Source organism: Oncorhynchus masou, chromosome 11, assembly GCF_036934945.1.
Source record: "Oncorhynchus masou masou isolate Uvic2021 chromosome 11, UVic_Omas_1.1, whole genome shotgun sequence".
Taxonomy (NCBI): Eukaryota; Metazoa; Chordata; class Actinopteri; order Salmoniformes; family Salmonidae; genus Oncorhynchus; species Oncorhynchus masou.
In genome coordinates this window covers 30029414-30056183 of record NC_088222.1, presented here as the reverse complement: position 1 = coordinate 30056183, position 26770 = coordinate 30029414, and the positions used below count along the sequence as shown (strand labels likewise).

Sequence of the window (26770 nt, the reverse complement as noted above, 5' to 3'; positions counted from 1 at the left end):
TGTTCTTTCAAAGAGCACAGATGGGTACTTTCATTTTTGAGCTTACCTTTTATTGTGCTGTCATGATTTGTTTTGTATGCAAGATTCTTACATAGTTGTACACTGAAAAGGAGGGGGAAAGGTGATTATTTACTATATATTATCTAGTTTATTTTCAGTGACTTGTAAATAGTTTCCCTAATGACCATAGAACAGTTAGTGTGGTGTAGTATGTGTACATAATTTGTACAGTACGTGTTGCAGACATGCAAAATCCGCCTTATGTCAACCCCCAATATTAACGCTGCATATTACACTGTAACTGTTTGAATACACCATTCTGAGCATTTTTGCTATGACACTTTAAAACATAGTCCAAAACTCTAACGTCCAGTTACTAGAGCTTGATGACTAAATTCTTATCGATGCCAACTGTTGCCAATTATTTAATCAGCAGAAATCACACCCATACTACCAAATTCAGATGACGACATGTTTTCAATTCTAGCTAGCTAATGTTAACACTAGCTGCCTAGTTATGGTAATTATTAGGGTAGCTAACTAGTCCCTGATAGAAAATGTCAAGACTGATAGCTGCCTGGGAACCATGCATTAAGTAAAAATAAAACATAAGACAATACATGCATGGCTATTCTAGACAAGGTTAACTTCCGAGCTAATGTTTTCGTGTAGCAAGAGTCAGGTGGTGGTACCATTAGCTTGCTGGGAACGACACCTGCTCGTCGAACATATCATTCTAAAATCATGGCCATTAATATAGAGTTGGTCCCCCCTTTGCTGCTATAAACAGCCTCCACTCTTCTGGGAAGGCTTTCCACTAGATGTAGGAAATTGCTGCAGGGACTTCCTTCCATTCAGCCACAAAAGCATACTTGAGGTCAGGCACTGATGTTGGGCGATTAGGCCTCGCTTGCAGTCTGCGTTCCAATTTATCTTAACAGGGTTTGATGGAGTTGAGGACCGGCCTGGTCAGATTCCTGATGAATTATTCAACACCGATCTCAACAATCCATTTCTCTATGGACCTCGAATTGTGCACGGGGGCAGTATCATGCTGAAAAAGGAAAGGGCCTTCACAACTGTTGCCACAAAGTTGGAAGCACAGAATCATCTAGAATGTCATTGTATGCTGTAGTATTAAGATTTCCCTTCACTAGAACTAAGGGGCCTAGCCCGAACCATGGAAAACAACCCCAGACCGTTGTTGTTCCTCCACCACCAAACTTTACAGTTGGCACTACACATTCGGACATTCAGCTAGAGTTCTCCTGGCTTCCGCCAAACCCAGATTCGTCTATCGGACTGCCAGATAGTGAAGCGTGATTCATCACTCCAGAGAAAGCATATTGCTCCAGAATCCTTATGACGGCCGAGCATCACACAACTCTTGGCATTGCGCATGGTGATCTTAGGCTTGTGTGCGGCTACACGGCCATGAAAACCCATTTCATGAAGCTCCCGACGAACAGTTATTGTGCTGACATTGCTTCCAGAGGCAGTTTGGAACTCTGTAGTGAGTGTTGAAACCGAGGACAGACAATTTTTTACAAGCTTCAGCGCTCGGTGGTCCCATTTTGCGCTGTTGTGGCCTAACACTTCGCGGCTGAGCCGTTGTTGCTCCTAGACATTTCCACTTCACAACATCAGCACTTCCAGTTGACCAGGGCAGCTCTAGCAGGGCAGACATTTGAGGAACTGACTTTTGAAAGTCAATGAGCTCTTCAGTAAGGCAATTCTACTGACAATGTTTGTCTATGGAGATTGCATGGCGGTGTGCTCGATTTTACACCTGACACCTGTCAGCAACGGGTGTGGCTGAAACTGCCGAATCGACAAGTTTGGAGCGTTGTCCACATTATGTTGGCCATGTAGTGCATGTGAGCGAAACCCGCATGTTGTGATGCACATGCATGCAATACTAGTATTAGTTCGCTGACTCACTGGTCACTAAGTCAACTTAACCAAATAGATAGGTATAGAGGTAGCTAGCTAACTATAGTAAGTAGGTTAGTTAGAACGCACAGGGTCAACCATCAGGCTAGCCTGCATCAATAATAGCTGACTAGTTAGTTCGTCCACTGCACTGGCTTTCAGGGCTAAGCTAACTAGTTAGCTGCCTCGGAGGACAGACGGACTCAAAAGTTAGTTAGCTTGCTAGTTAGCATCTAATGGCCCGGGCCAGTGTTGCAGTACATGGATTGTACAAGTGCTTTACCAAATTATTACTTCAAACAACATTATTGAACTGTAGCCAACTTTATCTTACTATTATGAAATAGTTAGCACGCTAGGTTGGCTAATTCACGTCGCGAGTTGGCCCGGTCTTGTACAGGATAACTATGGGAACCGGTTGCATGGCTCAACAACCCTCATGGAAAACGAAATACCAAGACATTCGTCTTCATAATTTAACAATATAATACAACTTACAACTCGTGTTTTCCAGATTTTTCCCAGTTTTTGATCCAATCAGCAGGGATGATACGTGTCGCCATCTTCCCCCACAATACCACACATAGCCCGGATGTTTAGCTGAATGCACAATAATGAAAACTAGTGCATCGTGGGACGACGAGTCAATTTGAGGTCTTCCAGTCAGTTTACCACAAATAAACGTTGGAAGCCTAAAATTACAACGCTCCAATAATTAACGTGTAAAATGTTATGTAGATTAGTGTAAAGATAATCAATTATGTTGAACAGATCCACTGGGTTTTTGGCTTGCTTATGCGTCTCTATCACTTCCAAGTCGTCAGAGCATGTGTTCAGTTCATGATGGTCATGTGATGCTCGGAGCCTCTCAATTTCAGTTTATGAACAGTATTCAGGCAAATTCATGGCAGAGGTGAGCACAAAGGATTTAAAGGTAAACTCCAGTTTACCCACTTGTCGATTTATCCCATTGCCTGTCATGTCTCTTGGGATGATTTGTGTGTGGGCGTTTGTGCATACATTGAATTCTCACATTATCCACAACCCCATTACTGTAACAGTGGCTTCCCCTGACACAGGTGATTCAAACTAGTCACACAACCAGTGACTATACTGCACTCTGTCCCGTAGACATTTCATTTCCGTGTAATAGGCCTACTAAATACTGGTAACACTTCATTCAAATCATCACACAATTGCAGGGGTTTATTTTGTTCAAAAAGTTACTGGTCTCGAGACATAAATACAAACCATAAATGGAACAGTGGACTTTGTAAATAGAATAAAAAAACGTTTCATATACATTTTAATATATATAATATATGTATGTGTATACATACACATTTAGACATATGCACACACTTTCAGCAGTTCAATGCAAGGACAACAGAAAGGTAAATATCAAAACGACAGTATGAAGCCTACAGAAGATTTAAGCAAAACAACTATGCATTCAAATTATTGTTTTAATTTGTCTAACATTGCTACAATGTAAATAATGAAAAATATACAATTCTCCGGTTTGTAGATTTGTATTTAGATTTGATAACATTTTAGCTTTTGAAAATGGAGAGGCTGTGTTTTAAGCTGTTGTGGCTGTATAAAACTATAATTTACAATATTCATGATTACAATTTTATTCCTCCAGAAAAGCTTGTTGGGAATCTGCAAACCAAAGTACATAGAAGTAAAGAAAAGTTATTAAAACAAAAATCCTTAGAAAAGACAAGCAAAACATTTACCATTTAAATATAAATACAAATTCAAAGGTAAATTCTTATGCATAACTGCACATTAATTAGGTTAATTTAAACCAGTTTACATTCTATTGAACCTTTTCCTAAATTAGACTTCAAATTAACTAAAACTGAGCAAATATAAAATGAGCACCGATTCACAATATATTACACATTTTTATAATTGTATAATATATAATTATATATTATGATACCATAATAGCTAACCCAAACTCTTAAATGTGGTATTTTAGAAACATTCTATAACAAGCTCTCTTACAGACACAACACAGTGGTACAACAGAGAATATTTTGACCACTCTTTTATACAAACCCTCTGCACACTATACTTTTGTACCACTCTTCAAAAGCATTCAAAATCATCAAACCTTTAAAAGTGATTCAGAATTTAAACAAAGCTTGTCAATGGGTCAAATGGCATTTGGGCATTATCAGTTCGCCAAGAGGTCTCACCTATAACATTGGAAAAAAGAAAAACTGCAGGCCACATCCATTATTACACACCAGAAATTCCATTACAAAGGTTCATTTCTGTACTCTATATGAGTATTAACATGATTATAAAGTACTGATTTACATCTGATTGTCATTACAAAATACCTATAAATCAAAGTATTCTATAAGTTATAAAAGCAGGACAGACAAACCTCTAAAAATAATGACAGAGAGAGAATTCTGAGAACCCTGTATTTCATATTTGCGGTAAGGCCTTCCAACAATATGAAGACATTTCACATTTTCTCCTACTGTATATGTTTTAATATATGGCTACATGTCATGCCAGATTTTATATTTTAAAAGTATGTCAGCAACTATGTATTTACATGAGACAAAAACATGCCCATTGATCGACAAAATAAAAGTGAAATTCAAACATGACGAATGTGCAACCATTGATGCCTCATAAAGCAAATAGTCCCATGAGCTTATTTTAAAACAATTCTCTACAGAGAATACTTCTTGTCATCAAAACATTTTCGGTAACAACACAGTGTCCTCTTCACGCAGATCTACCATAATCAGCTTAGAACATTGAAACATTGAGGACCTAAAAAGAAAGAAAATATTGCATTTAAATGTTGAGTTACTTGCTGTATGATATGGAAAAGAATGAGAGAATATGAGTATAGCCTTTCCATATGCATACCAAAGACATTAACTAGGTATCTGGATTTCACGTCAGTACTGCCACTGTTATTGTTGATCATATTGTTTGTTGTACGTGATCTTTAACAATGAAGATATCACTGTACTCTCAATAACAAACCAATACCCACCGAATCATCCATGATCGAAGAAGGATCGAAGTAGTCTGGCTTCAGCTCTGATCTCTCTCGGCGATTTTTAGATGGTGGCTAAACAATAAACAGCAAAGTAAGAAAGAAGAGACACCAAGGCAGTAATATTCATAAATGCACAACTTGTGAGAAAATAAACATCTTTATGAGTGTATTTTACCAGATCAATATCCATAGTGTCAAAATCCATGCCCTCGTTGAGATCTTCCAAACGGTCCTCTGATGACATCATTACATCCTCTACTATTGGCTCCTCATCATCCTCCATGAGTCCTGAACCGCGGCGGCTAGATGGTCAAAGACATGGCCACAAATTACTATATACATTACACAGTAAGTACTACACTGGGGTTGAAACACCACTGTGGTCTGGAAGAGAAGTGCAGTCTTACATTGCATTCTGCATGTGGCTCCTCATCTTGGCATACTGTATGCTGGCTCGCTCCTGCTGCTGCTGCCGGGCCTCTGCCTGCTGTCTCTGGGCTAGCATCCAGGTCACCTGGGTACTGAAAACAAGAGTCAGACACATTAATACAGACAGTCATACTTATTCAAACAAGAGGCGAACTACAGCCATTTCATTGAAGATATCATTCATTTTGATAGCATTGCATACATAGCTAAGTAACATTACATTATAGATTTTTACATTTTAGTTCTTTAGCAGATGCTCTTTTCCAGAGCGACTTACAGGAGCAATTAAGGTTAAGTGCCTTGCTCAAGGACGCATTGACAGATTTTTCACCAAGTCGGCTCGGGGATTTGAACCAGCAAGTTTTCATTTACTGGGCCAACGCTCTTAACCACTAGGCTACCTGCCGCCCTACAATGGATGGTCAAAGATACTCATGAAAACCAAAAGGTGTTGAGCCATAGAAAGGTGTTCCGTACTTGTAGTCCATGGGGGTCTGATGGTGGTGCTGTTGGGGCTGCTGCTCTGATGTCATAGCATAGACACCCATGTAGCTCTCCTCTGGCCTCATTTTCTTGGGGTCCCTCAACACAGTGGATGTTAGATGTGGCGAGGGCATCATCACTGGCGTCTGCACGTTCTGCTCCTGGTTCATCCACACTGCGTCTGTGCTGCAGCTGCTACTCTCCTCTGCTGCAATAGCAAGGGTTTCATAGGGTTGTTATATAGTGAGCAGACCACTCACTACTCAGGTAGAGACATCTTAGCGTATTGGCTTTTTATAAAGCCAACGTCAGATAACATCTAGCAAACACTCAATTCATTAATGTCTAAACCTCATTCGGCAAGTTATTTCCCCAAGTGAAAATCTAATCAGCAGGTGGCATATTCTGGAACACAATTTGTTGTGTACACAGTGTACAAAACATTAGGAACACCTGCTTTTTACATGTCATAGACTGATCAGGTGAAAGCTATGATCCCTTATTGATATCACCTGTTAAATCCACTTCAAATCAATGTAGATGAAGGAGGAGAGACAGGTAAAATAAGGATTTTTAAGACTTGAGACAATTTAGACATGGATTGTGTGTGTGCCATTCAGAGGGTGAATGGGCAAGACAAAATATTTAAGTGCCTTTGAACGGGCTTATGGTAGTTGGTGCCAGGCACACCGGTCGGGGTCAAGAACTGCAACTCTGCTAGGTTTATCACGCTCAACAGTTTCCTGTGTGTATCAAGAATGGTCTACCCCCCAAAGGACATCCAGCCACCTTGTCACAACTATTGGAGTTAACATGGGTCAGCAGCCCTGTGGAATGCTTTCAACACCTTGTAGTCCATGCTCAGACAAATTGAGACTGTTCTGGGGGCAAAAGGGAATGCAACTCAATAGTAAGAAGGTGTTCGTAATGTTTTGTATACTCAGTGTATATCATAACACTAAACATTGAGCTTTCAGGTTTAACACCAGCGTATGTTGCCCATGCTCGGTGTCGGCCCCTCACCTTCAGGCAGTTTCCTCTTTCCGGTGCTGGCTGGCTTGGCCTTCTTGGTCCTGATGCTGGAACTTCGGCTGCTGTAGCCGCTGATGACAGACATGGTGTCGTCGTCCCCTCCGGCCTGCAGGGAGTTCCTGTAGGAGATGAGGGGCAGCCAGCAGTCCTCTCGTTGCAGGGCCATCTGGAAGGTCATGAACCGCTCCAGGTAGAGGTGACTGCAGAGGACAGAGGACCACAAATCAACATTCATGATCTAGTGTAGCTGTGGTCTGTCTGGCTAAGGATAATACAGTCACTAATGATTTGACTGCACATAGCACTAAGTATAACAGTTTCCTCTGACTTACACAGTCTTCTTGTCCTGACGGAGAAGTTTGGAGGAAAACTCGCTGAGAATGTCCAGGAAGACAAGGTTGAGAGGAGGGTTTCCCTCTCCCTGGGGACTGGGCTCCTTGAAGGCAAACTCAATTCCATCCCTGCAGCAAGTGTAGCACAAGACAAAATGTTTAGGAAGGAATGGATTGAAGTATTGAGCTGTAAATACTTTAACCGTTCTGGGAGGTTGAGAAGCCTCAAATAGAAGCATGCCTGCAGAGCTGTTAAACCTTTATGTATTGATTCCTACACAGAGGATGAGTTTCACATTTGCAGCAGGCTTACTTGTGTAACATGGCAATAGCCTCTCTGGTCTTCAGCTGATCCAGGCCAAAGGTCAACGAGAAACGTCGTGCCAGTTCTTTAATGCCGCAGAAGGACGACGACGAGCGATCAAAGTTGCAGCCGAGGTCAGATAACATCTCATTGAAAAGCTAAAAAGAGAAAAGTGTTGCAACTTTTAAAAAACAATGATCAAAACCACTCACATTGTCACAAAATGAAGACAATACTTTCACAGATTGTTAATTTCGCCATAGCGCTTACCTGCTGCAAACTCAGAATGAGGGTCTTGGCACACTGGATCTTGTCAATTTGTCTTGTTTTACTCATCGTTTCCTTGATGATATCTCCATAGTCATTGTAGTACTAGAGAGAAAAACACATTTCATTAATTAGGAATAGCACAACATGACATTTTTCTTTAAAAAGGTCTAAATATGGTTGGAGGCCAGACATACCCTCATGTACTGCTTGAAGATATCAGCTCCAGTGTTCATCTCCACTACATTGTAAATGATCAGTTTGCAGTACGCTGCCAGCAGGTTACGTCTCTTGTGTAAAGCCTCAATTTTACTGGCTTCATCATCTTGCTGCCCATCTGATAAAATGAAGAACACTGAGGTAACACCCTGCAGAACTTTAACATTCCTGTCTCCATATAACGTGTTCGCTTTAACTCAGAAACAGCTCTGGTGTTTTTACATTAAAAGCCATTCTCAGCCGTCTCTTTGTGTTGTGACTAGCTGCCAGGTGGGCTGTGTGGATGTTCAGCCTGTGCTGTGTGTGTGTGTGTGGGGGGGGATCTGTCTGGCCTGTGTTGTTACTTTCTGCCATTGGGCTGTGTCTGACCTGTGCTGTTGTTGTCATCGTCCTGGTCGATAAAGACGTGGTCCAGGATGAAGTTGAGCAGCTCTGCCTGTAGGGGGGAGTCTGGAGTGTAGATCAGGGCCTCCAGCTGCTCCCGGCCCGACGACACGATCTGGTGGCTGAAGATCATCAGGGCGTCACACAGGATGGTGAAGGCCTGGAACACAATCAATCAATCAATCAATCACACAACACCCGTCCACGTCAACAGCTGTAACACAGTGCTTTACAGTAATCCAGGAAAATACAATAGAGCAGCAACTCCTCTGCCCTCACTTAACAGTGAACACACAGCTACACAGTCAGGCAACAGACTGACATGACATAGGACAACCCACCTGCTCTTTGACAGTGGTGTTGACACTGGTGAGGTAGCGTTGACACACCAGACAGAAGGCCCTCATCTGCTTCCTCAGGGTGACCATGTTCCCCTGGAAACCATTTTAAAGACACAGCTTGTAACTCCGCCACACAGGGGTGTATAGTCACAACCATTGGCAGACACTGGATAGTCATTAGTCACTGATAACAAGTGTGTGTACCTTTGTGGAGCTGCCCTCTGAGACCTTGGCTAGGTGCCACAGAATGATGTAGTGTGTGCACTGCATCGCATGAATTACAATCTGGGAAAAAGAGAGTATTACAAGGTAAGTGATAGTAAACAGTGGAGATGAATGTCAAACATTTCAGGGGTAGGTGGGTTTGAGGGGATAAAAGGGTTATGGTTTAGGTACCTGCTCAGGCATATCTCCATTCTGAAGTCCTGTGTTTAATAGCTTATAGTTGCTGGTGAACAGGTCCCATTTAGAGAGGTCATGTGCACTGAAGAGGAGAGAGAAACATAGAATCTAGTTAGATAAGGAGTTATGATTTATCTACCGTTCATTGGCAAATGTTTGGATTACACATTACTTGTTTAATCTTGCTCAAGGCCTTACTTGTGGAAAGCAGTGATCCTCTTTAGTGTGGACAGGACCTGGTAGGCATCATCCTCATCTGGTTCCTCACCCTGAAACAACAGATAACTAGGTTGTGAAATCCTACACAGCCACGTATCACTCAATTTACAGTCCCAGTTTAAATCAACACCAATCTGAGTACTACCCTAGAACACTCAATTTTCTTTGACAAATAGTCTACAAAGATTAAAGACAGGCAATGTCCTTATGCATTGCCAAATCTGCCATAGAAGTTTTCAATCTGACAGACAGACTGCTCAGTCTCTAAGCCACTCAGCCAGCTAAACATAGAATACAATAGACATTTTATGCATCTGAGCCCACCTCCAGCAGGAAGTCCTCCAGGAGTCTGTTGAACTTGTCCACCAACTCATCCAGTAGCTGGGACCTGGCGATGTCCACCCTGTTGAAGATGGTGAACTCCTCGTTGCAGAGAGCGTGGTAGGTCATGGAGCACGCCTCCAGCACGTCAGTCTCTGTGTGCTTCTCCACCACCTCCCTGATCTGACGCAGCAACGACTCCAAGTGCTGCACACAAACAGAGGACAAAGGTCTCTGTTTGTGGCGAGGTCTCAAACTATATTCTGCCACAATGGCCATGTGAATAATTGCCTGTTAACAAAGGTGCGGTAGGATTAGTTATGCTCCAGGAATATCAGATGATTCACAAACCTTTTCCAATCGACCAGTGGTGTAGATTTCCAGGTCAAAGAACTGCGGTAGCTGCAGTAAGTTGGTCACCTTCTCAGCATCAACAGAGTACTGTGAGGGTAAGATGGAGAGGGTGAGGGGAGCCATAACAAGAGACCTAGCGTTGAGTAATACTGCATCATTCTGGCAGTCCCAGGGGTTGAGTTATATATAGAAGCTGTGTATAGACTATAAAAAGTGACAGTCATGTACACAACTTGATAACTGACTTTGGCCAACAACAGAGGCAACGCCACAGCAAAGATCTCAGTGATTCTCGTCCGGTCATCCAGCTGGGTTTTCTTTTCTTTGGCTGTCAGGACCTAGGAGGATTTTCAGAAGAGCACAATCACATCCCAATCATGAGAATGGCTTACCCAGAAAAACTTCCAAAAGGACTAATTTAAGGTTAAAAAAAATGAGTTAGAGCACTCAACAACAAAAGGCAGAACCATCAGTCACCTGTTAGCTCCCTGTACAATGGATTAAAGTGAGCAAAAAGTAATAATTTGCTGGCTTTTTTTGTTGAGTGCTCCATCTCCTTTTTACCTCAAATTAGTACCTTTGGAAGTTTTTCTTGGTAAGCCATTCTGGTGATTTTTGTCATTGAACACCCTTCCTTCCCTTTGCTAAAGCGCAACGGCCCACCAAAACTCACATTACATGATGTTATATGAAAGATTTTTATAAAACCTCATATACGAGTGAATGTTCAAACATGCCTTCTGAGAATAAAGCCTTGAGAGCTCACTAGTACTAGAGTTGACCGCTGAGGGGCTTACATTGGAAAATGCCAAGCAGCACTCACCCTCTTCCCAGTGCCTCTGCCCACTGGAGGGTGGCACTCACAGGCCTGGCGGATGGCACACAGCATGATCTCGATCAGGGCAGTCTCCTGGTGGTCTGTCAGGGCTGGACAGGACAAAACATGTTGAGACATGACTGTGTGTGTGTGTGTGTGTGTGTGTGTGTTGCGCCTCCTTACCTTCCTCCCCTGGCATGGGCTCATCCAGTAGCAGGCTGATCATGCTCTCCCAGTCTTTGAGCAGCTCCCCTGCACACTCCCACAGGCTGTCCACCAGGTAGGCCCCGTGCTCATGGAGCTGCAAACGTTCATAGGTTATCACAACTGAAACACGTCACTAGTCACTTTACCCCTACCTATATGTACATAGCTACTTCAACTACCTCGTACCCCTGCACATTGACATGATACTGGTGCTCCCTGTATATAGCCATGTTATTCACTGTGTATTTATTTGTCGAGTCACTACTGTATCTCTATTTTTGTTATCATTAACTCTTCATTGTTGGGAAAGGGCCCGTAAGTAATCATTTCACAGTTAGTCTACACATATTGTTTACAAAACATAATTTAAAATGTGATTTTGATTTGTGCCCCAAGTAGGTCACTTCAAACAAACAGAGCCAGACTCTTCATGGAGCCTGAACACACCTCACTCTCCAGGAAGAAGAAGACGGTGGTCTTGATGAGGTTCCCGTTGAGGCTCTGCCTGCCCCTCCTGGGCATCCCTTCCTCCTCTGGACCTCGATGGCTGAAGAGCCTATGGACATGGCAACATTGAGGTAAGGTTAAATGCAGCTGGATAATCTCAAAAATATAGATCTGTTTCTCAGCCTTAAGGCATTACCAACCCAAATGGGGCTTTAATCACAATTTCATAAGAGTATTTTTCAGCTTCCACCACAGCTTTAGAGAGCCAGTGTGAGACCTACTTCTTATAGAGGAACTCTCCTGCAGCCACAGCCACAGGTCGATGGGCAGAGTAGACCAGATGGTAGACACTCTCACAGTCCTCTGCTGTCAGGACCTCATCACTGCTACTGCAAGGAGAAAACAACACACAGGTCTGTAAGGTCTCATCGTCATCGGCGAAGGGTCAGAAGTGCACGGAGGGCTGGACACTAATACGTGGGCTAACGTTGTGAAGGATGAGCAATTATAGACATGATTTGTAGACAAGGTTACTCACTGCAAGACAAGAGTCAGAAGTTTTATGGCTTGCACTGCAACATCATACTCCTTATCCAGAGCCATCGACACAATGCGGTCCTGTCAATGATAGTAAAGTCAAAATCTGGCCAACCGTGATGTGTGTATGTTATGTACAGGATTTCCCAGTCAGTGGTGTGATGGGGGAGCGTCTGACCTACCTTGAAGCGGCTGGTGAAAAGCTCCAGTCGAGTGTTGAGCTCCCGGTTATAGTACAGGCCCTGGAGCGCAGTCAGACACCTGAGGCGCACTTCTCCTTGCTGCGATCACAGGGAGGACAATGTCCAAACCACAACGTTCAAACCTCAATGCTGTAGCTTTTTAACTCTGATAAGATACCTACTGTTGAAACACACAGTAAATGACTACCCGCAACATGCTATATAACTCCCACAAAGGTGATTTGACATATTGCATGGCTCACCTTGTCATGCATGGTCCATCCAACATACTTCAGATAACTGTCATTGAGAAAAGCATCGCTGTACATCTTCATCCATACCCCAATCTCCTCAATGCAGATTGCCCGGACCTCAGCTATAGCATCGCTGATAAACAGAGAAATGTCCAGACTTATTCACAGCCCCCATTTACGCTCAATGATCAAATCAATTATTTGATATCTTACAGTAGGGCAGTAAACATTGATTTCATTAGAAAGGCTTAAGTGGTACAGCCAGAGGCAGTTCAACTTAGATCAGAGATCAGTGCACCATGGTGTGCCATGATGAGCTGTTCTGCCTTAGCAACCGTTGCTGCCTGTTGTTTAGCACAAGAGGGCACCCCAAAGCCTTGGAACAGCTCAGTGAAAGACCAGCCTGCACATCTCAGAACTGCTGTAAGCCTTCCATGCATCTGAAGTCTCTCTCAATGTCAGTACCTGAAGTTGGTTTTCACACAGTGATCAAACTCTCTGACATCAAGTGAATGCACCCACAGTTCTCTATTTAGACTCATCTTTAAAAATCTACTACAAAAACACCATGCATAATACCCACCCTAAAACAATACAGAATAAAAAAATTACACAAAATCCATTACAGTTGTAATTTAATTCATTGTTCTGTACGTAGAAAGATGACAAGTTGCAATACATACCGATATCTGTGAACAAACACTCCTTTAAAAATCGCATTCATCATGTTTTCAATTTCGTCTTGATTTTCTTGAAGCTGAAAAGAGGAGACGTTTCAAATTGAAAATGCTTTTTACATATCTAATGGAAAGAAGTGGAGGGCGCACAACCAACGCGAGTCGAGGTGCAACCAAAAAACTAAATTATAAAAGGCGCAACGCTCACTCACCATTAAAAACATATTTTACTGAAACAACTATTAAAAGTTTGACATTTCAGACTTCATTGATGGCCTTCAGAAATTGGTTGTCAAGCATTTAGTTGTTTAAATAAAATAATGTTTTAAAATGGTGAGTGAGCGCTGTGCCTTTTCCTTTTCAAAAATGTCATTTCTAAATGGTCAGTTTTGAATTGTTAGGACCAGGTAAGGTTCCCCCTCCCTACAACAGCCGTAGGCAAGAAACGGTTGAGAGACACCAGAAGAACCCACTCACCTCTTTACGCTTCTGTAACAGGAGCTCTAGCCTATCATTGGCCCTCTTGGCCATGACCTTGTTCCTCTCTGCCTCATACTGCCTCTGAGTGTTGTCCATGTTGATGCTCAGGTTCAGAGCCACGTTCACCAAGGCTGTCATCAATTTCATGGCTGGTAGAAACAACAACTCACTTGAGTGACATCTACTAATTAATAAGGCACTATTTATGCAGACCTGCCATCAAATAAAGGTATATTCAATAGGCCTACATATAGGCACACAGTGTTGCCCTCATAAAAGATAGCACTAAAATACATCAAGCTAGTAGTTTAACAGTGGATGAACTACAGTCTTCCCTCAACTGCCCAGAGTCTCTATTGTGTTAGTACTGACCTGCCAGTGTGCTGGTGTGTCTGAAGGCTCGGACCTGCGAGTCAGACAGGCCAGTGAGCAGCGAGATGACTGTGTCCATCATGTACTCGTCATAGATGATACTGTACTGACACTGCCGCACCAGCACCCCGATAAACTCGCAGAAGCTCGACTTGAACTTCTTCCACAGTGGCCCTGCCATGGTTAACGGGTAGTCCCCGCTGTCCTATTTGATAAGAGCGAAAGCAGGAATAATGTTTAAATATACGCTGTAGACAGAGAGGCATAAATAACAATGTACAGTAAGTGTACAATCAAAAAGTACCTCGTCAAATTCCTCTGTCATCTTCCTGATGATCTCAGAGTTTTGCATGTGTCTGAACATCTCTGCACTGACAGCACCTGTAGAAAAACAAAAAATAAGAACAAAAAAAATCGTACCTTGTTTAATCATCACAAGTAACGGATGCAAAATTATTTAGAAAAGTCCTTCACAGCAGATCATATTCTATTCAACAATTCTATTCAATTCACCCTGGGAGCCTTCACAGCAAATTGTATTCCATTCAATACACTCTGCGAGCCTTCACAGCAGATCGTATTCTATTCAACAATTCTATTCAATACACTCTGGGAGCCTTCACAGCAGATTGTATTCTATTCAACAATTCTATTCAATACACTCTGGGAGCCTTCACAGCAGATCGTATTCTATTCAACACTTCTATTCAATACACTCTGGGAGCCTTCACAGCAGATCGTATTCTATTCAACTCAATACACTCGGAGCCTTCACAGCAGATCGTATTCTATTCAACAATTCTATTCAATACACTCTGGGAGTCTTCACAGCAGATCGTATTCTATTCAACAATTCTATTCAATACACTCTGGGAGCCTACCTTTACAACCGGAGCACTGGATGAAAAAGTTGATCAAGTCCAGGAGTGCAATGTCTCGATCACTCTTGTAAGACTCAATCCAGTCATCAACGATGGACTAAAAGAAAAAACACCAATTAGCCATCACTTAAATATGAAAATACTACTATCAACAACATGCATTGAGAATGACTACTTTATTACCCTATCCTTCTAATTAAAATAGTTTGAACCAACCTGTGTGGCACTCTTCCCCATCTTCACCACCTCGAACAGGGTCATGCTCTCCATCCCATTCTCCTGGTGATGGCCATTCACCCCGCCAAGGCCAGTACCCTTCGCTCCCCCACCCTTCCCCTTCTCTCCAGGGGCTTTCTTCCCCTTCCTTCCACCCTACAACAGACAGGAATACCATGTAAGTGTTAGTGTATATTGTGTGTGCACAAATGTAAAGTAGGAGGTGACCATATCCATTTAATTATGGATGTCTTGCGTTGATAGAGGATTTTACAAGCAAGTCTCACCTTTCCTTTCCCAAGCTTTGCATTCTTGACATCAGGGTCCTCAAGGTCTGTGTCAGAGGATAACTGTGTATCGGTCTCTCTGTTCAGAAAACAAAAATAAGTTATTGTAACAATACACACAGAACTAGTTTGAAGGTCTATCTATGCAATGCAAAGCATATGTCCTCTGTATCTTCACGGTTTGCAAAAAAAAACAAGGTAATACAATTTGCATGTTACTTTACACATCTACGATATACTTACTGAGGAAACTGAAACTCTGTGTGCAACTCTTGTGCTGCTATCATTTCTTTAACATTTTCTGGACACACTCTAGTAAGTATGGACTTCTCAGGATCCACCAAAATGTAGACTAATACAACCTAGAACATATGGACAAACATGAACAAAGGTCAAACATTCAAAAGGACAAAGGCAGTCCAAAGATGGTATTATGCCTATGTATAACTTAACGTGTGTGTAGGTTGATGTGTAACAAGTATCATGGATTAACAGTATAAATAAGAAGTGAGGATAACCAATTCCGTTTGCACACTCGGCAGTTCACAATTGACTGCTGAAGACAGAGATGTATTCATTAGTCTGATTCCGTTGCAAAACGTTTGGTCTGTTGCTAACCGTTTTGCAACGGAAAACGTTCACGCCAAACAGAAAATGATTTGCAACGAAAACGATAGGTTTTTATTGGAAAACTGCAGGTATGTCCCTTTCATTTTCGTTTGTGTCCGTTAGGTTCCTTTAGTAAATGGTTTACGTTGGAAAACGTTTTGCAACCAATAAATGAATACACCTTCCAAATGTAGCTTGCTACTGTTACCTGGGAAAATAAAATAACATGACACTAGACGTAGAACCAGAAGACAACAGCAGACTTTACAAATGGAAAGGGGGGGGGGGTGAAATCAGTTATGAAGCCAGCAACAATTATTCACGAGAAAGCTAGCTAAACGAGATAGCTAACGTTTGGCCATTCGGAAAGCTGCGTCAGCAAACTTCTTTACAAATGAGAATCTCGAACTAAATAACACCTCGTCGGCTTCAAACAAACAAAATCCCTACATTATGAGGACTAACGTTACTCCAGGGCTGCAACAGACGTTCTTAAACTACTCCATCTTTGCTCATTGGTTGTCGGCGAATGAAAGGTTGGCTAGTAACGTAGCTATGCATTCTGCGGCTGTCAGACAATGTAACTGTAAAACAGTTAAACAAAACCAAGAAGTATGCAATAACTGTCATTCAGTTAGCTACATACATTTTCAACATAGCCAACGTTACTCCAAAAACAAGCTATTCTTGATAGGGTACAATCCTCTTCCGTGTAAACAATGTTTGACGTCCATCTTTGCCAGCTAGCTGGCTACCATTGCTGTAGGTAACTAACGTCAGTTGGCTATCTTATGGTTAACTAAGAGACGGGTTAACTATAAACATACACTCGCATGATGTGTTATTGTGATCGCAAGACGATTTAGGTAACGATTCCGACTTAAATCAGGCAAAGTCCCTGCACACATCATGGTGAAAGAGCTAACTAGCTAAATAACTTAGCTACCATGTACTAGCGTGCTAATATATAACGTTACAGTCAAAGGACACGTCAATATGGTTTGATGAACTGCTAGCTAGTTAATTTGCGACAAAACCGCAATTTAAAATCCCAGTTCCTTATTGTATCTAGCTAACATTAATTGTCCTAGCTACATATAGCTAATAACTTGCTAGTTTATTCAACATGACTAGCAACACAGCTAGCTCCCAGAATGTTATCCGCCATTTTACTGCTTACCTCGTTGTTTGACTCAAATACTGTTATTAACCATCAAAATAATCCAGATGTTTCTGAAATTGTCTCGCTGGAACGTTTATTGATTTGTAAATATACAATTGTCTATTTACCACTCTCTTAAATGTAGATTTGGTTAATCTGATTCCTGAGCTGAGGCTATTATTTTTCTCTGCTAGCTAGCTAACTAGCATGGCTCAGTTTGTTGTCGATGGATTCGTGTTGTCGATGGCGCACCACCTGTCGGTCAAATTGAACAGTACACTTGCCTGCAACTCACTTTCATACAAAACTAATAGGACATAACACAGACTGTTGTTGATGATACAAAATACTGAGAACCATACACATGTAGCCTGGTCTCATAGACTAGACGTAACATAGTAAACGTAAATACGTGCAGATCAAATTTGTATAAAAATGTAATGGCCTGGCTAGATCATAAAGGAACAATTGTCCAGACATAGGATTGAGTTTACGAATTTATGGTTTATTAAGCCAACTCCACACAGGCTAGTTTGGCCGTAGCCCACAACAAATAAATTAAAATTTCCCTGTAAAATAACCGTGACATTATCTTGTGAAGACCAGACACAAGAGAGAGAACAATGGCTAAACATGGTCTTAACTTGCAATGCTCCATTTCCCTGCCACCCCCCCTCCTGCACCATTGCCCCATACAGAGGGTTCTCTGTATGGGGCAATGGTGCAGGAGGAGGAGTCTTGGACAGCGGAACGGCATGCCATGAGGACCATAGGCAGGTGCTTGCCCCAGTCACGCTGGTGTTTGGCAGAGACAATGGCCAGCAGCTGTCCATATGTTTTGTTGAAGCACTCCATAAGGCCATCACTTTGAGGATGGAGAGCAGTAGTGCGGTTCTTGTGAATACCCAGCCTCTCACACATGGTGGCGAACACACAGGACTCAAAGTTTCTGCCTTGGTCGCTGTGGATGGACTCCGCAGCTCCAAAACCCGCTGAACATCCTCACTGTCAGGGTGTCATCGATGGTCTCTGCCTCCTGGTCAGGCAGAGCATAGGCCTCGGGCCATTTTGGGAAATAGTCCATGGCCGTGAGCACCCAGCGGTTTCCACTGTCTGTGGTGGAGAACGGCCCAAGTACACCCACTCCCACCCCCTCCATAGGAGCCCCAACTGGGAACTGTTGGAGCTGAGCATGAGAGCAGCCTGGAGGGCCCTTTCTCGCTCTACAGTTGTCACAGTGGCACCAAAAGTCCTCCACATCCCTCTGTGTTGCCCCCAGTAAAAGCCCTGATGGAGGCAGCGGAGTGATTTTGTGACCCCAAAGTGTCCAGTCCCCACCTGGGCCAGCACCCCACCCATGCCTACATTGCTTGCATCTGTGTCCAGGATAAAGGGCAAGGTGAGGTCAGGGGGGGCGAGCACGTGGGCCTCGATCAGTGCACGTTTGAGGGTGTTGAAGGCCTTCTCGCATTCCACTGTCCAAGTGAAGGACTTTTCCTTCAGCAGCAGGCGGTTCAGGGGAGCAGCGACGCTAGAGAAGCCCTGTACAAACCTGTAGTACATGGCCAGGCCCAGGAAGCTCTTCAGTTGATGCTGGTCGGTGGGGGTGGGCCAGCCTCGGACAGCCCCCACCTTGTCCTCCATGGTGCTGATACCCTCCTTCCCCACTCGGTGACCCAAGAAGGACACCTCTCCTCATGAAGTAGGACTCCTCGAGGTGGAGCTTCAGGCCTGCGGCAGCCACCCTCTCCAGCACATGCCGTAGCACCCCCAGGGCTAATTGGAAGGAGCTGCCATAAGCCAGGATGTTGTCGAGGTACAGTGCCTTGCGAAAGTATTCGGCCCCCTTGAACTTTGTGACCTTTTGCCACATTTCAGGCTTCAAACATAAAGATATAAAACTGTATTTTTTTGTGAAGAATCAACAACAAGTGGGACACAATCATGAAATGGAACGACATTTATTGGATATTTCAAACTTTTTTAACAAATCAAAAACTGAAAAATTGGGCGTGCAAAATTATTCAGCCCCTTTACTTTCAGTGCAGCAAACTCTCTCCAGAAGTTCAGTTAGGATCTCTTAATGATCCAATGTTGACCTAAATGACTAATGATGATAAATACAATCCACCTGTGTGTAATCAAGTCTCCGTATAAATGCACCTGCACTGTGATAGTTCACATCATGATTGTGTCCCACTTGTTGTTGATTCTTCACAAAAGAAAATACAGTTTTATATCTTTATGTTTGAAGCCTGAAATGTGGCAAAAGGTCGCAAAGTTCAAGGGGGCCGAATACTTTCGCAAGGCACTGTATATCAGACACGGCTGTCGGGGGATACTATCCAGCACCCTGTCCATCAAACGCTCAAAAGTAGCTGGAGCGTTGCACAGGCCGAAGCACAGGACCTTGAACTGTCAGTGTCCTCTGTTAGTGGAGAACGCAGTTTTGTCTCTGGTCTCTGGAGAGAGGGGCACCTACCAGCCAGTAGCCACTGCAGAGGTCCAGTGACTCATCGATACGTGGTATGGGGTGTGAGTCTTTCCTGGTTACCTCATTCAGCCATCTGTAGTCCGTACAGAACCTCAGCTTGCCCCCCTTCTTAGGAACCATGACGACTGGCACCGCCCAGGGGCTGTCTGAGGGCTGGACAAAGTCTGCCCGCTGCATCACCTAAACAGCCTTGTCTGCTGCTTCCTGGCGTGCCAGCGGGATACGGCGGAGACGCATCTTGATGGGCCGAGCATCATGTGTGTCGATCTCATGCTGCACCAGATGAGTCTGACCCACCTCTTCCTTACTCAGTGCAAAGCCGTCTCTGAATTCAAACAGCAACTGCCACAACTGTTCCTGTTGCTCGGGGTCAAGACTAATACTGTTCCTCCCCCATATCTCCCTCACTGCAGACAGTGTCCTCTTCTCCCATCTAGGGTAACTGGGCTGGGGGGGGGCAGCCCAGGCTCACAGAGGAATGTGTCATGGAGGTAGCTGGGGAAATGTAACACACAGCCGTAGGTGACAAAGGGGCTGTGGAAAAGTCACAGACAGATGTGGGGGGGCAGCCATGAGTCTCTGCTGCTTTAACTGTTAGAGTAAAGGGGTTGTTGGGTTGTGTGAATGTGATATTAGGGGGGGGCATAGTGACTGCCAGCCCTCCCTGGAAGCTCAGTGTGCCCCCATTTAGGTCTAACTGGCAGCCTGTGCTCCTAAGAAAGTCCAACCCCAGGATACAAGGGTCCTGCACAGCCGCCACCCACACAGAATGACGCACATTCCTGCCCCCTACTGTCAGTGTCATTATTCCCTTCCCTTTCATGGGTGCCAGCTCACCTGTGACTGTGCGGAGCTGCACAGTTGTGGGCTCAAACTGAGTCCAACCTGGCACAATATCCAGCCTCACCAGGGTTACTGTGGACCCAGTGTCCACCAGGGCAGAGCAGGGCACCCCCTTCACAGTGACATGACAAAAGTCCAACACAGGTCCGACCCACCACAACAACAGGCTCCATCCGCTTGCCCTCGTCTACTTCTGGGGGACCTGAAGCCTTGCTCCCCTGTCTGTGTCAGTTTGCTCCTCCTGAAGATGGTGGTGGTTGGGAAAGAGAGCCAGGGGTCCACACTGCCCCGTCTATGCGGACCCCAAGCCATTTCCCTGAGCTCTGGGGGACATGGTGGAATCCCGGTGCAGATGGCCTGGCTGCCCACACCTCCAGCAGACCTTGGGACCAGGGTGTGTGTTTCGTGCCGCCTGTAGCGACAAGGCACAAATGAGTTCAGTCATTTCAGCCACCCATGCAGGCTTTTCCGGCTCTGGGCTGCTCTGCCCACCAGTCCGCACAGTGGGCCTGTCTCCCTGCGCACAGTGGGTCTGTCTCCCTGCAACCCCACTGAAGCCCAGCCCACACGTCCAAAGCCATCTCCAAGGCTATCTGTAATGACTCAGGATGAGCCAGCTGGGTCTGTATGCGCAGCGCCGTAGGAGAGAGCGCCTGTATGAACTGGTCCCGTACTAGTTCGCTCTGCACGGAGGGGGCATGTGAGCATATGCCCGCCGAGAGAGGCTCTCAATGTCATTAGTTAGCACCCGTTGTGGCTCTCCAGGCATCCTGCGTCTCTTACTCAGTTCGGAGCGCACCAGCCCGGGCTGTACACACAGTCCAAAGCGCCTTCTCAGTGCTCCCACTAAAGTCCCATAATCCCGTCGGTCCTCGGGGCTAATCAATATCAAACAGGACAGAGCATAATTTGTGAGGCACAAAGCCAACTGCAGTGCCTTATCTTCATCCAACCACCCCCAAAATGAGCTAACAGTTCAAACTGAGCATGAAACAGTTCAAACTGAGCATGAAACAGTTCAAACTGAGCATGAAACAGTTCAGACTGAGCATGAAAAGCTTCCCAATACGCCTTACCAGAGTACTTCGGGGTCTTGACAGATACGGACACAATCGGGAACTGGGCGCCGCCATGTTTGTTTACATCCTGAGCCCCAGATTCCATGTCCCGCAGCGTTGATGTGACCCCTTTGGTTTGCCCACAAGTATCCGTGCGAAGCACAGTCGACGAAGCACTCAAGCCCGCTTCAGCCGCCAACATTCTTGCGGTCTCAAGCGGCATCTGTGCTCCGATGCCCTGGCCATCTCCTCAGCCAGATCCTCAGACGCCCATGCACACGCTCCTCCTTGGCCATAATCGTCCCCTACCTCCACCTTCACTTTCGGATTCCCTCGAAGCCTTTTCAACCCCCGTACTCACGTACATTAGCTAGCCATTTCGTCAGCTACCTAACTGGCTAACTTTTACCTACGTTTTTACTTCTGACACCAATGTAAGGACCTGGCTAGGTCATAAATAAACAATTGTCCAGACAGAGGATTGAGTTTACGAATTTATGGTTTATTAACCCAACTCCACAAAGGCTACTGTTTGGCCGTACCCCAGTCCAAATAAATGAGATACCCTATAAAACAACCGTGACATTCTCTTGTGAAGACCAGACATAAGAGAGAGAACAATGGCTAATCATGTTCTTAACTTGCAATCAAATCAAAAAGTGTATTTGTCACGTGCGCCGAATACAACAGGTTTAAACCTTACAGTGAAATGTTACTTACAGGCTCTAACCAATGATGCGGGAAAAAGGTATGTATGTATGTATGTATGTATGTGTGTGTGTGTGTGTAGGTATGTAAAGAAATTAAACAACAGTAAAAAGACATTTGAAAAAAGAATAGCAAGGCTATATACAGACACCTGTTAGTCAGGCTTATTGAGGTAGTAGGTACATGTAAGTATCGTTAAAGTGACTATGCATATATGATGAACAGAGAGTAGCAGAAACGTAAAAAGAGGGGTTAGAGGGTGGTGAGACACAATGCAGATTGCCCGGTTAGCCAATGTGCGGGAGCACTGGTTGGTCGGCCCAATTGAGGTAGTATGTACATGAATGTATAGTTAAAGTAACTATGCATATAAGATAAACAGAGAGTAGCAGCAGCGTAAAAGGGGGGGGTACACAATGCAAATAGTCCGGGTAACCATTTGGTTACCTGTTCAGGAGTCTTATGGCTTGGGGGTAAAAACTGTTGAGAAGCCTTTTTGTCCTAGACTTGGCACTCCGGTACCGCTTTCCATGCGGTAGTAGAGAGAACAGTCTATGACTGGGGTGAATGGGGTCTTTGACAATTTTTAGGGCCTTCCTCTGACACCGCCTGGTGTAGAGGTCCTGGATGGCAGGCAGCTTTGCCCCAGTGGTGTACTGGGCCGTATGCACTACTCTCTGAAGTGCCTTGCGGTCGGAGGCCGAGCAATTGCCTGATGCTCTCGATGTTGCAGCTGTAGAACCTTGAGGATCTCAGGACCCATGCCAAATCTTTTTAGTTTCCTGAGGGGGAATAGGCTTTGTCGTCCCTCTTCACGACTGTCTTGGTGTGTTTGGGCCAATCTAGTTGGTTGTTGATGTGGACAACAAGAAATTTGAAGCTCTCAACCTCCACCACTACTGCCCCGTCGATGAGAATTGGGACGTGCTCGGTCCTCCTTTTCCTGTAGTCCACAATCATCCCCTTAGTCTTGGTTACGTTGAGGGATAGGTTGTTATTCTGGCACCACCCGGGCCAGGTCTCTGACCTCCTCCCTATAGGCTGTCTCGTCATTGTCGGTGATCAGGCCTACCATTGTTGTGTCGTCAGCAAACTTAATGATGGTGTTGGAGTCGTGCCTGGCCATGCAGTCATGGGTGAACAGGGAGTACAGGAGGGGACTGAGCACGCACCCCTGGGGAGCTCCAGTGTTGAGGATCAGTATGGCAGATGTGTTGCTACCTACCCTCACCACCTGGGGGCGGCCTGTCAGGAAGTCCAGGATCCAGTTGCAGAGGGAGGTGTTTAGTCCCAGGATCCTTAGCTTGGTGATGAGCTTTGAGGGTACTATGCTGTTGAACGCTGAGCTGCTTTCCCATCTGGACAAAAGGTGTTCAATTTGACCAGGTGGGAAAGGGCAGTGTGGAGTGCAATAGAGATTGCATCATCTGTGGATCTGTTTGGGCGGTATGCAAATTGGAGTGGGTCTAGGGTTTCTGGGAAAATGGTGTTGATGCGAGCCATTACCAGCCTTTCAAAGCACTTCATGGCTACGGACGTGAGTGCTACGGGTCTGTAGTCATTTAGGCAGGTTGCCTTTGTGTTCTTGGGCACAGGGACTATGGTGGTCTGCTTGAAGCATGTTGGTATTACAGAGCCAATCAGGGACATGTTGAAAATGTCAGTGAAGACACCTGCCAGTTGGTCAGCACATGCCCGGAGCGCACGTCCTGGTTATCCGCCTGGCTCCACAGCCTTGTGTATGTTGATCTGTTTAAAGGTCATACTCACGTCGGCTATGGAGAGCGTGATCACAGTCGTCCGGAACAGCTGATGCTCTCATGCATGCCTCAGTGTTGCTGGCCTCGAAGCTAGCATAGAAGTGATTTAGCTCGTCTTGTAGGCTCGTGTCACTGGGCAGCTCGTGGCTGTGCTTCCCTTTGTAGTCTGTAATAGTTTGCAAGCCCTGCCACATCCGATGAGCGTCGGAGCCGGTGTCGTATGATTCAATCTTAGCCCTGTATTGACGCTTTGCCTGTTTGATGGTTCGTCGCAGGGCATAGCGGGATTTCTTGTAAGCTTCCAGGTTAGAGTCCCGCACCTTGAAAGCAGCAGCTCTACCCTTTAGCTCAGTGCGAATGTTGCCTGTAATCCATGGCTTCTGGTTGGGGTATGTACGTCCAGTCACTGTGGGGACGACGTCCTCAATGCACTTAATTGATGAAGCCAGTGACTGATGTGGTGTACTCCTCAATGTCATCAGAAGAATCCCGGAACATGTTCCAGTCTGTGATAGCAAAGCAGTCCTGTAGTTTAGCATCTGCTTCATCTGACCTTTTTTCTGTAGACAGAGTCACTTGTGCTTCCTGCTTTAATGTTGGCTTGTAAGCAGAAATCAGGAGGATAGAGTTGTGGTCGGATTTACCAAATGGAGGGCGAGGGAGAGCTTTGTACGCGTCTCTGTGTGTGGGGTACAGGTGATCTAGAATTGTTTTCCCTCTGGTTGCACATTTAACATGTTGATAGAGATTTGGTAGAACTGAATTCAGTTTCCCTGCATTAAAGTCTCCGGCCACTAGGAGCGCCGCCTCTGAGTGAGTGGTTTCCTGTTTGCTTATTCCCTTATACAGCTGACTGAGTGCGGTCTTAGTGCCAGCATCTGTCTGTGGTGGATAAATAAACAGCCACGAAAAGTATAGCTGAGAACTCTAGGCAAGTAGTGTGGCCTGCAGTTTATCACAATATTCTCTACTTCAGGTGACCAAAATCTAGAGACTTCCTTAGATTTCGTGCATCAGCTGTTGTTTACAAATATGCACAGACTGCCCCCCCCCCTCGTCTTACCGGAGTGTGCTGTTCTATCCTGCCGGTGCTGCGTGTATCCTGCTAGCTGAATATCCATGTCGTCATTCAGCCACGATCCCACATGTTTTTTTTTTTGGGGTCAAGTTTCAGGAGCTCCTCTAGCACCTCAGACTCAATGATTGCCTGCAGGGAGAAACTTTGTAGCGGGGCAGGGGGAAAAGAGGGAGAAGCATTGGGGATAGTCGCATTAGAAGGGGGGGGAGATGAGGAAATGTTGGACGGGCAGGGAGGCATGGCTGAGTCAAATAGGAATCCTGACTTAATGAAGTGGTGATTGAAGAGCTCAGCCATGTGCTTCTTGTCAGTAACAACCACATCATCAACTTTAAGCTACATGAGTGGGATAACATTCCACAGGCCACAATCAACAGCCTGATGATCAACTCTGTGAAGGTGGTGTCAAACTGCATGAGGCAAATGGTGGTCACACCAGATACTGAGTTACCTTTTTATTTTTTAAGTTATCTGTGACCATCTGTATTCCCAGTTACGAGGAATCCATAGATTAGGGCCTAATGAATTTATTTCAATTGACTGTTTCTCATATGAACTGTAACTCAGTAAAGTATTTGAAACGGTTGCATGTTGTTTATTTTTGTTCAGTATAAATCTAAAAAAGGATTCAATTGGATCTTTTTTTTTTACCAATCTACTCTGCATTTTTGAAGTGCAAGATTATTTTTTAAATTTTCAAAATCAATAAAAAATAAGGATGTATTGATTGCGTATTTCTCCCCATGCTGCCACCACAATAGTGGAAAATACAAAGGGATCAACAACCATTGCATTCACTTCACATTACTGGCCTGTTTGACAAAGTGAAAAGGAAGCCCATGTTAAAAAAATCCACTCTAAATCATAAATTCTGTTTGCAAAAAGACCATTAAAAAGATTCACTGCCATTTCCTGCTTGCTAACATTCTAATGGTTCAACAATTTAAGTTAGTGACAAAACAAGCAAGTATAGTTAAGAGAAATTGTATTGTACCATCTAAACTGCTGTGAAATATATTTTCCATAACCAAAAAAATTGTGCTTGAAGCTGGTGTGCAAAAGAAAGCAGACGCAAAAATTAAACTTAAGAACGGGAAGCATAGAAATAGTGCACATAGAACAGATCTACCACTTCTTAGACTTGCTTTCAGTTAAATATGTAACTTTTTGGGCGACCCAACCAAATTCCCATAAAAATATGAGTTATAGATATGGCAAAAGGTTCTACAACTTTCACTTTGTAAATGTGGAGTGGGTTGTAGGAAAAAAAACAATTAAATACATTTTTAGATTTCATTTGAAGGCAGAAAATGTTGAAGACTGTTCAAGCTGTGTAGACCTTCACTAGGCACTATGTTACCTGCCATGATGCACTTTAATAAAACAGCCGTGTCTGAGTGGAGCAATGCCACATTTGAGTTTGCGTTTAGCCGTACTGAATTTATGAGGCATTAGAATCACCTCATACCTTGGGCTTGTTTGAAATTCTCCTTGCTTGAAAGATTTGTAAAGCTTGCCCCAAGGATAGTTAGAATGCATCTTTCTTGACAGCGCTGTGAAAGAATGAGGTGGATTTAAACTAGTGAACCTAATTATAATACTTTATATTGATATTTATGGCTGACAATTATTCAAGTAAACA

General features: G+C 44.2%; 2 protein-coding genes across 3 annotated transcripts in view; both read right to left on the bottom strand.

Moving 5' to 3' along the window:
• LOC135548487 (THO complex subunit 2-like) overlaps positions 1-2725 on the bottom strand; it is a 69432-nt gene extending 66707 nt beyond the window's left edge. The window contains exons 1-2 of one of the 2 annotated variants that reach the window (XM_064978149.1): positions 2431-2725; positions 47-102 (exon numbers count right to left, since the gene is read on the bottom strand). In XM_064978149.1, the coding sequence (XP_064834221.1) occupies positions 47-102; positions 2431-2495 (121 nt within the window). In that variant the 5' untranslated portion in view covers positions 2496-2725. The remainder of the gene's footprint in view (positions 1-46; positions 103-2430) is intronic. The other variant, XM_064978147.1, reaches the window with a different exon arrangement.
• Positions 2726-3111: 386 nt separating this feature from the next.
• LOC135548486 (cohesin subunit SA-2-like) lies at positions 3112-17456 on the bottom strand. Its single transcript, XM_064978146.1, has 34 exons — positions 17206-17456; positions 15660-15778; positions 15417-15495; positions 15130-15285; positions 14914-15010; positions 14337-14413; positions 14033-14237; positions 13658-13809; positions 13187-13260; positions 12513-12636; positions 12250-12348; positions 12069-12148; positions 11812-11919; positions 11531-11639; positions 11060-11177; positions 10883-10986; positions 10305-10397; positions 10057-10146; positions 9709-9912; positions 9364-9434; positions 9160-9247; positions 8968-9048; positions 8764-8856; positions 8408-8582; positions 8017-8156; positions 7823-7924; positions 7562-7710; positions 7249-7377; positions 6908-7116; positions 5879-6092; positions 5380-5493; positions 5148-5274; positions 4967-5044; positions 3112-4737 (listed from the first exon to the last, which is right to left on the bottom strand). The coding sequence occupies exons 2-34, from the start codon at positions 15701-15703 to the stop codon at positions 4714-4716; spliced, it is 3807 nt and encodes a 1268-aa protein (XP_064834218.1). The 5' UTR covers positions 15704-15778; positions 17206-17456; the 3' UTR covers positions 3112-4713.
• Between the last annotated feature and the right edge of the window lie 9314 nt (positions 17457-26770).

Coding starts and splice junctions, on each gene's coding strand:
- LOC135548486 (XM_064978146.1), bottom strand. CDS start 15,703: ATGATAGCAGCACAAGAGTTGCACACAGAGTTTCAGTTTCCTCA. Junction 11,920..12,068: donor CTTCTGACTCTTGTCTTGCA/GTGAGTAACCTT, acceptor TTCTCCTTGCAG/TAGCAGTGATGAGGTCCTGA. Junction 9,913..10,056: donor CCACTGGTCGATTGGAAAAG/GTTTGTGAATCA, acceptor GTTTGTGTGCAG/CACTTGGAGTCGTTGCTGCG.